The 14,851-nt window shown below is 40.5% G+C and overlaps 1 protein-coding gene across 3 annotated transcripts in view; it reads left to right on the top strand.

The window, feature by feature from the left end:
* diaph3 (diaphanous-related formin 3) overlaps positions 1–14,851 on the top strand; it is a 323,559-nt gene that overhangs the window by 254,535 nt on the left and 54,173 nt on the right. For 2 of the 3 annotated variants that reach the window (XM_058400942.1, XM_058400943.1), the window contains 2 exons: positions 8,158–8,253; positions 10,130–10,183. In XM_058400942.1, coding sequence (XP_058256925.1) covers positions 8,158–8,253; positions 10,130–10,183 — 150 coding nt within the window. The remainder of the gene's footprint in view (positions 1–8,157; positions 8,254–10,129; positions 10,184–14,851) is intronic. The other variant, XM_058400944.1, reaches the window with a different exon arrangement.

The following is a 14,851-nucleotide window of genomic DNA, read 5'->3' as shown; positions in this document are numbered from 1 at the left end:
TAAATGATGTTGCTTTTGCTAAATGCTGATAAACGAATCAGACCATTTGTTGCATTTTAAAATGTCACTCTTTGTCTGTGTGATATGGAAAGAGAGGAAGCAACCAATCAGCAGCCAACAATGCTGCAGGACACACCCTTAGAAACAACTGATGGTGCTGATTAGGAAACTGAAATCTTCGTCAGTGGTGTGATGAGCAACAGGAGAAACACCAGTGCATTGTGGCGTTTGTTTGTCCTTGTGTTGTTCCTCTACTACACTCGAGAGACACAGCTCTTATATTTATAACCTTGTGCTTTACTCTTCTGACTCTTAATGGATCAATTTAAAACGTATAAAGTCTGCCTTGTTCCCACGGATAATGAAAAGAATTACCAATTTGTACTTACAAATACATTGGTCATGGTCTTACTCTCTTCACCCCACTCTCTCTTTCTCTCGGTCTCTCTGTGTCTCTCTCTCTCTCTCTCTCTCTCTCTCGTACACACACACACACACATACAGTTTTAATGTTGTCTGTCTGCTTTATGCTTCCTCTCTTTCCTGTCAGAAATCAGTCGTAGCACAAATAGGAGCTTTTTTGTTTCCAGGTTACCGTTGCCACCTCCCCGCTTTGTCTCCACGGTGACTGTCAATTAAAGTGCTGTGGTAATGCGAGGCACCTGCAGTGGGCGCAGTGCTGTGTGCAGGGAGACCTTTTTGGCTGTGTAAGAAGTAGTTTGCTGAAGGAATTGTATGATAAATTGCTGCACAAACTGAAGCTGTGCACTATTTTTACTTCTGTAATATGTTTGTAGACACACTCACACACACACACACTCACACACACAAAAGGTAGTGATTTAGGAGCTGCACAAAGAGAGAGAGAGAGAAAGAGACGGAGCACACTGGAAAGAGAGTAATGCCTCTTTTTCTGAGGCATCAGATCAGACAAAATTAGAACTATAGTTAAAAAAAAACCCTGCTCAAGCGTCTCTCTTCCTCCTCTGGGGAAGATTCATGGTGGATTCTGGAGAATCCCTGAAGTGCTGAACTCTGACCCTGACTGCCAAAGAACACACTCAATATAGAATACAGTAAAGGAGGAAAAACTACATAAGAACAGTCTCAAGGAACAGGAAAACACTTAAAAGTAAGCCTGTAGACTTTTCAGATTTTAGAAACATCTATATTTCGACCACGTTTAGCCGTCTGTTTAACCCTTTTCAGTTTCCCGTTATGTCTCAATTCAGCACTTGACCTCAGCTCTACCGTTGGTCCAGTGTAAGAATTAGCATTGAGTTACCCCGCATTCACGCTAGCTTGCTCATGTTGTTTGTAAACATGGAGCGCTAATGTTGTTGCTTGTGGACATCCTTCCTTCCATCCATCCATTCATCCATCCATCTTTATTAGCTTTGTGAGCAGATCAGCAAGCTAGCTGTACTAGACACATCACCCTCACCAGAGGCTCTACCTATATATCTTTTTATATCTTCCCCTAAGTAAACTTAATAACACACTAACCATTGTGCAAATTGGTTGTCTGAGTCATGTGCAGGCTTCATGTAGCTATTTTCAGTTCAGCAGCACAAGCAAACTGCACTAGCTACAAATACCCTCTGATCCAGATACCTGCTATCTTCTTCATAATGTCTTTATACAAATTAATGAGAGGTCAAATATGACAGAATAAGACAAGACGGTTCTATATTTTTATTCAGTTACATTATAATGCCAATGTATATGGACACTTGACCATCACACACATACATGGTTCTTTCCTAAACTCTTGCCACAAAGCTGAAAGTGCACAGTTGTCATACAGCGCATACAGAATGTCTCTGTATGCTGTAGCGTTACAGGTTCCCTTCACTGGAGCTAAGATCTGTTCCAGTATGACAATGTCCCTGTGCACAAAGCACAGAGCTCCATGAAGACACATCACAGTGGGAGATGAGCTGGAACATAGACTGCACCCCAGACCATTTCGACCCAACATCAGTGTCTCACTAAGTGCCTGATTAACCAACTCCCTCCAACATCTAGTGGAAAGCTTTCCCAGAAGAGTGAAGCTTATAATAACAGCAAAATAAAGACTGATCTGAATGGGATGTTCATCAAGAACATATATGGGTGTTGATGGTCTGGTGCACAGAAACCTTTGGCAATATAGTATATTTGAGTCAGATAGTACATTGGATAGTACATACCTGAATTCATGGCTCTACATACAAAATTAATAATTGCTTTGCCATTAGCTAGGGTAACACACCTCATGTGTGAGCCTTAGAAGTTGCTTTTAACAACGGTCCTCGTTAAAAATAAGAAATCTGGATATAACATTTTTTTATTTAAATGACCAGGCCAGAGGAACCAGACTCAAAAGTAAACCCATCCTCATCTGGGTGATGACTGGATCATGTGATTATAAATCATTCTGCTTATATAAGTCAAGCCATCACAAACTATGTCTAGCTAGGACTCCATAACTAAGAGGGAGAGCCAGAAGGTGACACAGACATGAGGGCATCCTGGGACATAAAGTGACCAGCTACTCCACCTTCAACAAACCTGAGTGAATATGTAATGGTGACACCAAAACATCCCAGTTCACTTATACACTTCATGGCCATGAACCTTTACCATAAAAAAAAGGTATAAACAAATAGGTTTTCAGTCTGAACCTAAAGGCAGATGAATTATAAACATAATTGAATATGAATTAGAAGAGTCGTTAATAACCGTTGAACTTTGTTGAACTGCTGTATCCTTCACTATTCTAGGTACCAACAACGATCCTGCACCTTTTGCTCATACCATAGCTGTTACTGAGTATTTCTGCTTACAGATTTTCCCTGAATAAGAGTCTTTCTTTTCTAAAGTGTGACGGCCATTAACCTCACTGAAAAATGTACTAGTATCTTTTTTACTGACTAAAATCAAAACCTCATGTAAAAAGCTTGCAGATGAATTTACGGTGAACTGATTTTATATTTAGAAATCTTATTAAATACAACATTTCTTTGCACTTAGTTGAAGTGAAACTAAATAGCATGAAACAAAAAGTGTAGCAGAGTGACAAGAAAACATAGACACACGAACAAAGCACACAACTGTTGCCACTGCCAAAGCCAATCAGATATAAAAATCCAAGTCTTTTATGATAGCATTATTACATTTGTGTGTGTTTGTGTCTATAAAGGAAAGTTTCCAAGGTGGGGGAAACCATTCCAGAATTGCTGCAGAATACAGAATACCGTCTATTTTGCATGTTAAAGATATAACAAGCATCCGTATCCTTTTGTCAGACGAACAAGAATGGTTGACCTTTATGATTTAAAAATGACTTTGAATCCATGGAGCTCACGTTTGTCAGATCAGATTGGCAGCTGGCATTTTGACATGCCGTCAGAAGGCGGGTAGGGAAGCTGAGATCGGCTCTGTGCATCTATCCGTAAGCTCTGGTGTGAAAGAGAAAAGATCTCAATACGGGGATTTGCAAAGGTCAGGGAGGAGGCAATTACAGACCTCTTACTGATGAGAACATCTTGTATTTAGTGTCTCCTTTTTGTCAGAATCTCTTAGGCTTTTTTTGATCAGGTTATATTTCACTTTCTGTACGAGCTCCTTTAGGAAGTCCGGCACCTTTTGTGCTCCATTCAGGCACAGATGTCTGATATCTATACTGATATTTGCTTTCTGTATGAATGTTGCCCTGGTTTAAATAGTGGCCAGAAAAAAGCACACGGCTCACGCGCTATGTCCTTTCTTGATAAAGGTCACTAGCTGATTATAAATGATGTGCAATAGTTAGCTAGTTTAGTTACCTTTATGTAGAAAATGTTATCAGGTTTTTTGTGTTGTAGAAAGCTGCTGGAGTTTCTCATCATGATATTTTTCACAGAGCACAGTGTGCAGTCTGCTTTGCTTTGATTTGATTGCCATCATTAATCATGAGCCTGGGCAATATATGATGGTATAATATCAATATCATGCTAAGTTATGTGACAATACAGTTTTCTGAGATATCACAGGTATCGTGATGGCTTTTTTAATCCGATTTGCAATGCAAATTAGAGTTTATGATTAGAAGATGATAATATGTACTGAATCTTTAACAATAGACATGTGAAGACATTTAATTCTGAATCATAATAGAAAAAGGAGACAATCGAATGTCCAGAGCGGTCAGCCTGGTGCAGTTCTTTTGGCCACAAAATCATCCCACATGTGTTTCTCTCACACCTCCACGTCCCCCTTCATTCTCTGTTATTAAACTCTCCTCACCCTTTCTGTCTCCTCCATCAGTGGCCCAGCAGGCTGCACCCTCCTCTATCTCTCTCATCTCTTTCTGTTTTTCCTCTGACTTGTTCTTGTTCTCTTATTTTTCTTCCACCTAACCGCTCACCCACCCACCAGTCCACTCATCCATCCATCCATCCTTCCATCCATCATTCTATACACCCACCGAGTGTACAGTACTGTACATTGTAATAAAAAGCAACCATGGTGTTAAGGTCAAATATTATTAGTCTCCCATCTCTTCATTTTTTCACTCCATCCTTATCTTTTCTCCGGATTAAGCATTCAGGATGTACACGTTGGACCGCAGAGCTTTGTAATTGGCCGGGATGAGATTGAATTGAGCGCAGCAGAGTTCAGCACTAAGCTCGGTAATGACGTGGGTGTCAGGAAGTGTCATTCTAGTGTCCTCTGGCGTGCACGCTCAGGCAGCGCCGTGATTGGATGAGGATTGCGGGGTTTGGCTTTCTGTGCTGCTCCCCCAGTGTTGAACAATGCAATAAGTGATTGACATTCACGCCTGGATTTACTGCGTTCTTTTTAGCACAGGCATACGCTCCTGTACACTTTTAGCCCTGCAATGCTGAGTAAAAATAGACCATGCAGATTTCAGGCATGTGTGTGTTTATAGTTTGTGTGTGTATATATAGCATACTTATTACATAGACACACAAAGCTCTGTAATGCAACATGTTCATTCTGAGAAATGATGAGGAAGGAGTGAAAAGGAAGGGATGGGAGGCTAATAATATTTGACCTTAACACCATGGTTGCCTTTTATTACACTGCACAGTAGGTGGGTGTAAAGAAGGATGGATGGATGGATGGATGGAGGGATGGATGGTCTAAATATGTGTGTGTGTGTGTCTGTGTATCTAAAATAATTCTTCTTTCTCATAGTTATACAGTCTGTTTGAGTTAACAGCTCTGTTCCTATCATACAATTTCAGTTGAAGACGATCCTTCCTACCCCACAATTATCTATCCTGCCCCCTCACTCGTTCACTGCACACTTAAAGAATAGCTGTTGATTGAGGCCCACCTGCGCTGTATTATTTGCCCCCTCACCAATATAACCCAGACCTGTGTCATTAACACCTATGGAAAGGAGCATGATGTGTTCTGTAGTGTCAGAGAGGTCTATTGATGGACTTTTATATTGATTGATAACAGGCAGATAATTTATGCAGGAAAAACTTATAATAAAACCTTTAGGGTTGGAATAAATGCAATGAAATGCTGATTAGTGTGAGATGTTAATTATGCAGAAGATTAAAACTATAATCTGATGAATAATTTGTAGGAAATGTACGTGATGCTTAACTATGTATTCAGAGAGGCTGTAATTCTTAGTAGTAGCGATGTCGTGTAGTCTTCCCCTTTCCCTCTGGCTACGGTATCATCAGAGGGTTATTTGGTTTTTATTTATTTATTTATTTATTTATGTATGTTTGCTTTTCATGTCAAGTAGGAATGGTTAAGCTGTAGTTGCAAAAAATAATAATAATTAAAAATGCTCACTGGCTTTTTACTTTTTTAGTAGTCAAGTCCACATGGAAAATTAGAACAATCACATGACCTTTACATTACTTAAAGTGTTTACCACGGAGGCAGATCATCATAAAGTGTCTCCCAACATTGCTGAATGTTTCATTTCTAACCCAGTCAGTTTAAGCCAGAGAGAGAAGGATTGAGAGATAGCAGCTCCTCTGATATATCGTCTATATTAAACAACATTCGTCTGGATTTCAGGTATTCCTCTTACGCTTGGCTCGCTCTGCAGTGCTAGTTTCTTTAAGATTTTCTGGACGTCTTCCAGTGCAATATTCAGCAGCGTGGTGTCTTTTCTAGTATTTCAAAAGCCCAAAATGGCCCCTGAATATCTCTACACATTTTTAACCATCACAAAAAAAGGAATTCAGTATGAATATGTTATATACAGAATGGGAATACCCTCCTGCTGTTGCCTGCCCAGGCCTTCTCCTCCTCCATGCTACTTGGCTATAAACACAAGTGGGACACATTGAGTAAACAGGTGTTTGAGCCTCGGACCAGTGAATGTATTGCATACAGGTGAGATTCAAAGATGAAGAAAAATAAGGCTTTGTACAGTATGACTGTCTGCGGTATAATTTTAAACCCCGCCCATTTCCACATTAGCGAATGGGAACGGTGCCTAGCTATTGGATGAAGTGATCGGCAGTTTGGATTGGGGTAGAAATGACAGTTAAGCCTCATGTCTCATTTTGTTGTTAAAGTTGTAGATGTACTTAAATTATAATTAGCAATCCAGCCTCTTAACAAAATGGTGGCACAGACTCATGAAGCTAACACTAGCGCAATTTCATAACGACGGAATGATCTTGGCTAACACATGAAGGTTAGCCAGCCGCTTGTTTTCAAGAACAATTGGAGAAACAAAGGAGGTGTTTTTGTCCGTTACCGTGGAAACACAGGTAAAATCAATATGCTTGCATAAAATCTATATTATACACCTGCAGTTTAGCATTTTACATATTCATTAAATTATAAATGAATTAATAGCACTGCACTTGACTTTTTAAGTTGCTCTTCAGGTAATAGCTCTCAACATACGTAAAAAAAAAATCGACAACCATTAAAGGCTTTAAAACCACAGTCAGTGCCTCAGATTAAGCCTGAGTTTTAGTTTGAAGAAAATACTGTTGACAAAAATTGGAGGTTTCTTTGCACAGCACAGTAGTAATTTATGTGGTTAATGCCACTTCTTTGCTGCTACTATATGATTAAGCATATAGAAAATGCAAGACAGAAATCGAGACTGATCGTCTCGACAGTCTAAAATCTCACCTGATAAATGTTAGCTAGTCTATTAGAAGTTAACTGATTAGTTTATTTGCTTAATGTAAACCGCAGTAATGTGTGCGTGAAGGAAAGAAAAACTTTTTTTTTAAAAATAGCATACTGTAAGCATAAACCTTAGTATACTGTAACAGATCGGCGTTAAGAAATCAAATCATTAAAATGAGTTGTGTTTATTTACATTTTTTCTTTGAAAGGGGTGATGCATTTATTTCAGTAAGCCTAAGAAAAGAAGGTGCTCACAGACCGGACTAAAGAAAGCTGTACTGCAAACAATGATCCAGTCTGTTTTTGTTCTTAAAGCTTGAAATCTTTTTTTTTATTCCGAGTGTGCATGTGTGCGCGTATGTTTCTTTTCTTTCTACAAGTTCAGTATCAATATACCAAAGGATTGATTTGCGAGGTTACACTGTCAAGACTGAGTGTGCTCAAACACACACAAACCTTCCGCTGTTCCAGCATACGGCTGGAAAAAAAAACACTTTTAGAAAACCTTGTGAAACACTTTTCTGTCAGATTTATTTTCTGTTTTCCTCTTTTCCTTTCTCACCCGATAAGCTGTGTCTGTGTGTGTGTGTGTGTGTGCGCTCAGAGGAATGTGCTGTAGTCTGTGATGATTTAGTTACAGGCTTAAGCCCAGTGTGCCTCTATTCTGCCTCAAGGTCTGTGGTGTCCACCTGGGCCGCTCTCTTCTCTGGAGGCAGCAGCTGCAGAAAAGCCAGTGGCTTCGGGTTAACAACTTCAACTCTGGATCCGTTTTTTTTTTTTTTTTTTATGAGAGGGCCGAGAAAATCTCAAATGCAGTGGATTTGTTTAGAGTGAGAGGCTTGTAGGTGATGTATGAGCCAGTTAAGGGCTTGTCTGCTTCTCAAATCGCCAGGCTTTGCACTCTGATGTACTGTTCATGGTCTAGCGTGTTGAATCGGTGGGCTTTGCTATGGTAACTCTCACTCAAGGACATGAAAGCGAAATGGAAAAGGAAAGCAGCATCTGATTATCTCTCTCTCTCTCTCTTTCTCTCTCTGTCCGTAGAAAAAGATGAGACTGGAGTGATGGACAGTCTGCTGGAAGCACTGCAATCCGGAGCTGCTTTCCGAGACCGAAGGAAGAGAGCACCTAGACCCCGGGGTGAGTCTCATCTCTTTCATCACGTCTTCTCCACTTCCCTCCATCACACTCGCTATACCTCTCATTTGACATGCAGCCCCTGCACCTTCAGTCTTTCTTCAGTAATCTCTTCTTAAAGCCCTTGCTATCTATCTGCCATATTGCACTTCTCTTGACACCATGAATCTTACCCTGACCGCTTCTGTCAAGTGGGCAGTATGAATGTGTAATATCATGTTAGTATAGCCGCTGTGGAGCCTCAGGGAGCCGTATTCCTTTCCTCAGAAAGGTAAAGCATGGGACACTGACTCTTTTTTTTTTTTTTTTTTTTTTATTAAGACTGCTGTCTGGCTCTGACGTTCATGCTGGCTGGCTGGCTGATGCCACAGCCGGTTACAGAGCCGAGTACTTTTAGTATGTCCTGCTCTGATCGCTCTGACGCCGGTCTGAGTGAATCCAAGCCATCCTCATGCCTCCAGTGTTCAGGAAGACACACACACACACACTCAGCAGCAACCAAACTGACAGACCAATTATTGCACCAGAATTCCAAAGAAAAATCTTAATTTGGAATTTTTTTTTCCATTTATTAGATGTAAATAAATGACATTTTCTCCCAGAGGTTTGAAGATATCCCTTCATCTCTCCTCAGCAGCATTTTCTCTTTTCTTTTTCACTCACAGAGGTGCCGACATCTGTAGTAATCCTCAGTACTCACGGAAGCCATGTGAAAAGTACGCTTTTCTGCTTTTCAGATAAAGCAGCAGTCAGCCGGAATGCAAATAAAAATTCTCTCAGCAGTAAAGTCAAATCATTGAAGGGGAAAGGACACAGGGCCTGAAAGGCATTGCTTGCTTCTGCTAGCTGTTAATTTGTGCCAACTTTATCAAAAGTGAAATTGAGCTGTGAATTCATGGCCCTCAGCCTTGTGAGCCAGTAGAAAACAAGAAAAAGTAGTTGGGACTGTGGACTGTCGGGGCTGTAAACAAAAAAAAAAGTCTTCTGTGTATTGGCACCTGAATTCACTTAATGATAAATCCTAAATCCTAATTAGCTCTAAATTTGGAAATACTCGCGCTTCATTATTTAGACATTCTGTTGATCCTACTGTCTGAGTGACAAATAAGACCCACGGCTGAGCTGTTTGTCCTGATTCACTGCGAATAATTGAATTCAGACGACTGTATTTAGACTGCATTGGATGATTTATTTTAAAATTAGCTACATCCACAAACCCAGGCTATAGGAAGTGATGCAACTTTTTCAATAGACTCTTCTTGTCGTGTCAAGTTCTATATGCACTAAATGTTTGAAGGTCTGAATCACACCTCCTGTTGCTCTGCTCGTATTTCAACCCAAAAATAGGAACTGTGCAAGAACAGAAAAATAAAACGTCTCCTGAACAACCAGATTAACACGTTATCTTTATATGATGTTTACACCTGTACAGGAATAGAGCTCTCGCACTCAGAAATGTACCCCACCACCACCACTCCTTCGTAGAATATAGCATCTGCATAATATTAAACTGATGCTACTAATAAATTGTAATAAAAGAGTCAGACTTTAAGCTACAAGACTAGAAGACCAGTATACCCTTATGAATCATTCCAGGGGGATTAATCCGTAGATCTACACATAGTGTATATCAAATGAGAACGCTCTGAACTCCAACTGAACTCTTCAATGGCAAAAAAAAAACCCAGTCCTCATAATACCTCACTATATATCTGTCTACACCGAGTTCGCTCCTCTTTCGAGAATGCCTACAATATTAAATTTCCAAAAAAAAAAGAGAGAGAGAGAGCAAACTTGCTTATACACATGTCCCATCCCGTAGGTCTGTCTTTCTCAGACTTGTACTCACTCGTACTCTGTTTTTTCTGGTATTCCACAGATGAAGCAACTCAAATGGTCAGCCAAAGGCCAGTTCTGAAAGACTGCAACCATGGTAAATGGAAAAGCAAACCGAAAATATTTCTCCTGTCTGTGTGCTTGGCTCATTTCCCCACTCTTCATTTCTCATTAATACAGCAATCTAACCTTAGTCCTCCTTCATTAACACTGCGCTGTTAGTCTTTTCCTGTCTCTGATACCATATGTACATTATGAGTTTTGCCTCGTTCCTCAGACTCCAGGGTCTGTGGGAAATTGAGATTGATCAAGCTGCTTCTCTAAATGTATTCCAAGCATAGTAACATGACTCATAATTGTGATACATTACCGTTCATTATAGCGGTTAAGACTTTAGTCTCCTGAACATTGTGCACTCCATGTTGTACAGCTCCACTAGCCAGTGTGGTGCCTTTTGCCTCCTAATGTCTCTTTCACCTGTGAAATCTTTTCGATCAGCACGTTCCTGGTTATGTATCACAGTTAATTAGTAGAACAAGCTTCTTTAGAGTATGATATTTGTTTTCTGCTTCTCTTTCCTCCACATCTATGCTCTGTTTTCAGCCAATCCTGTGGCTAGTTATAGCTCTTCATGGCCTGTCTGGTAGTGATTGGCGCTTTGGCGTGGGTGTTGGTTTTTTTTTTTTCTCCCCTTTTCTTTTTTCTGCCTAAGTGGAGATTGTTGCTAATGTGCATGCTTTAGCTCTGATGACAACTTGGTGTTAATGCGCTCTGGAGCTGCCCACGGAGACTTGTTGATTGCCCACCTGTCAGAATGGCCCTTCACAAGCAGTCTGACGGTTACGTTGGAATTTTATTGGCCTTGGTAACTGTGGGAGAGGGTTTTGCTCAAGAACCTCTCTATGTCTGCGGTTCTCTTATAGTGAAAATGTTAAGGTAAGAGCTGCATATCCAGTGTGGTACAGACTGTAATGACCTGCATGTGTCATGAAAAGCCATTTCTTCCACCAATGACAGAGCTCTGTTTGTGTAAATTTGCTAACTGCTGAACATCTTCGTATTATCCATCTGCTCATGGAGACATTGAAATACTAATGAGGCTACATTCAATTTCCTACAATTATGTTTAGTAGGAGCAGGGTTAGTGTGCGTCATCGGCACAAGATATACAACAATGGCTGCCTCATCAAGGTTGCACTATAATTACTATTGAAGCACTTAGAATAATTAAACCATAACCTTATTAGGCTATTATTGCTTTTGATTGGAGTCTTCTCAGCTGGTACAGCAAGCATACATGAATACAATTACTGTGGATTCTCATTCGGCACAGACATTCTCTCTCTCTCTCTCTCTCTCAAATACACAATTAAATAACAGAAATTAAACCAGTGGTTTAGGATGAAAACAACATATGTATTTCATGCATTTTTCCCATCGGACTTTCAGCATTTCTAATGCTCCTCTGTTGTATTCTGGGATTGCTGAAGCATCCCCCGTGGAGGACACTTGGTCCTCTGAGGATTCAGTGAGGACACCACAGTTACTGCGCCCTTGTCCCTGTTTTCTGAACGCGGCCTGGCTGAGTAATTGAGCCCCGGGCTTCGCTGCATCTGTGTAGGCCTCTGCTCCACCAGGCCCCAGCACAGACCTGGCTAATTAGCTCTCATCTCACACCAGGCCTCTGTCCCATTCATCTTCATTTTCACCCTGCCATCTGCTTTTTAAATAAAACTCTACAGTGTCACATGCTAACACACTCAGCACGCAAAGGCCCCTGGTCCCCTTAGTGCTCTACCTCACGGCCTAAACTTAATTACTTGTTATTTGCACAGTGCAGCGCGATGAGACTGTTTTCCTCTCTTGAGATTTTATGTCAGGTAGGAGGGATTTTTTGTGTGCGTCTGTCAATGTTGTCTCGTGTTTGTGCATTCAGTAATTGGTATCAGGGCCTGGCTGATACGATGTTCGGACAGTATCGAGGTTCCACAGCATTTATGTAAATGGTGCAGATACAGCGTTGGAAATAAAGTATTCTATATGTGAATGTGATGCAAATTTGAACAACCATTAAAATATACTGTAAAGTGCCAGGGGACACAATCACACACAGATACAGAGGTTGGAGCACAGCACAGATTGAGCACAGTTGCTCGTGTTTTTCAGCTCCTGTTAATCACATGTTTTAGGTACAGGTAAAAATTTATATTATTAGGTTAAGATATATTAAATTTGAATGTAGTAATCATTAAGGCAGCTCATTTATTTATCATGTCGTGGAGTGGGCGGAGCTTAAGCCCTAGCCCTTCGAAATTGCAGAACAAATGTGAAATAAAAATTTTAATGTTGGATTTTGATACCTATGGCGCTACAGTTAAAGAGAAGACGTGTTTATATATGTAATTTATCCAGAAGTCTGTAAAAAAGAATGACCAGGATTGTTTATTTCTACCTGTAGTGTCTTTACTTGACAGTAAATTAAGGCATCTGTACAAAACCGGGAGATGTGTGAGTTCTTCACTGTGCTTAATCCTCAGTGTGGTTTGTTCTTTATCATCGGCATCATTAAAGGATTGAATATCAGTCAGTCGGTCACAGGCTCGGTGACAAACAGAAGGGTGGATGATAAAGTTTGTCAGAACCCCTTGGTGCTTTGCTCCCTACTGCCCCCCCCCTGCTGTAAATACCCTCCCGTAATTGATCTCCTGGGCTTTGATGTTTCACACTCCAGCAGCACGGCAGAGAGAATTAAAACAGAAGCATCTTTGCAAAGAGATACTGTAATTAAGCACAGAACCGGTCAGCTCAGTGTGTAGCCATTATTTCAGTGGACACCAGCTCCGGTTGTGGTGTCTGTATGATTGGGAGGGCAAAGGGGTGTCTCAGTACAGAGCTCCCATGGCAGCTTGATGTGATGTGACCAGGAATTTGAAGGCAGTACTGCAGTACTTTAGGGAGTGGGAAAGTTATGTTGCTTTATATAAAACTCCCACTCCAGAGGCAGGTTGTCAGTTTAAGAGCTCACTATTTGGATTTTATTGGTAATTTGTGGTGATGCAGAACACTGGACACCTCTGGTGGGCTCCTCCTTTGGGGTTTATATTTATTCATTTGTTTGTTTGTTCTTTTGTCATAAAAGCACTTTGTCTGATTCTTCTTTTTTTTCTTACGAGAGGGACCAAAGCAAGAAAGAAAAGAAAGTTGTGTGACTCTTCAGCTTCTTCTGTACAGTGCTATGTGTTACCTAAAGTGCATATCAGGTTGCTATTATGCCTCATTTGACTAATATATATTCAAGTTGTTTGCTTTGCATATAGATAATGGTGTATGCATTAGCTTTGTCTCTGTGACATACCAAAAGAATCGGTTGTAATCTACATGTCCAATGTGTGTGGACACCTGGCCATCACCCCTCATTGGTCAGAAGCTCAGAATTGCATAAAATGTCTTTATATGCTAAAGCATTGCAATTTCCCTTCAATGGAGCTAAGAAACTGAAACCCTGTTCCAGCATGACAATGCCCCTGTGCACAAAGCACAGAGCTCCATGAAGACATGGTGTGTTAAGGTTGGAGTGGAAGAACTCGAGTGTCCTGCACAGAGCCCTGACTCTGACTCAACCCCACTGAACACCTTTGGGATGAACTAGAACACTGACTGAACCCCAGACCTCCTCACTCTTACAACATCATTGTCTGATCTCCATCTCACTAATGCTGAATGAACACAATATCTAGTGGAGCTTTTATAAAAGCAAACAAGGAATGAATCAGACATGTTCAACAGGCTCATATGGGTGTGATGGTCATGTGTCCACAAACTTTTGCTCATGTAGTATAACTAAACTGGCTTGCTCATATCATAGTATAAATATTGTAGTTTAATAGGGATAGTTTTAACAGGATTGTAACATCAGCCACAACATTAGCAGAAAGCTTTGTATGACATTTAAGCAGCTGCACATATACAGTACATCCCGAACTAGTTAGAATCAATTTGCTAACAGGCTAATCAGGAATATCTCTGTAAATTTTCCCACCAAAACAGCAAAGCTTTTACCTTATACGAACCTATTAGGCATGATTCCCTTATTAATACCTGCCCTCAAAAATGATGATGTAACTCCTCTTTTTTTTCTTTTTTTTTTTTTCTTGGGGCTTGAAATGGATTTGCAGTCGGCCAGGAAAGGTCAGCAAGCACTCGGTAAATTAAACCCTGGGAATGTTCACAGTTGGATGAGTGAAGGAGCACGGAGCGCAACTAAAGGTTTTACGAGTGGCTTTAATGGACACGTGCTATGACCTTATCTGTTCCTACTGGGAATCTTCTCCGTGTGCTGAATTAGTCAGCGTTTGGTCGAGCGTTTGTTTAGCTGCTTAAATATCTAATGATGCAGTTTACTTACATTTGTTTTGCCTTAGGTAATGGAGCCATGCCACTTTTTCACATCCTTCCACTTCTGTTACTGATCATTATTTTTTGACAGGAAAACAGAAGGGAAAGAAACTTCAGCATGTTGAGATGTTTACTCATTTCTCAAGCTGTAAACTTGCCCAGAAGACGCCGACCTGAACAGCTGGTTTATCTTCTGTGTAGTGTGTTTTAACTAATGCTTTTAGGTTGTGATTGTCATCCGAAATGCTCTTCCTCAGTCAAACTTTTTATTTAGAGGAAATGAGTTTCAACTGACTTTTTTTGTAGTAGTAGTAGTAGTAGTAGTAGTAGCGGCTCACTCATTTTGTCCTGAGGCAGCCTCAGCTATTAC

Source organism: Hemibagrus wyckioides, linkage group LG10 (genome assembly GCF_019097595.1).
Source record: "Hemibagrus wyckioides isolate EC202008001 linkage group LG10, SWU_Hwy_1.0, whole genome shotgun sequence".
Lineage (NCBI taxonomy): Eukaryota > Metazoa > Chordata > Actinopteri > Siluriformes > Bagridae > Hemibagrus > Hemibagrus wyckioides.
Note: the sequence above shows the minus strand (reverse complement) of the source record. Positions and strands in the feature narration are given on the sequence as shown.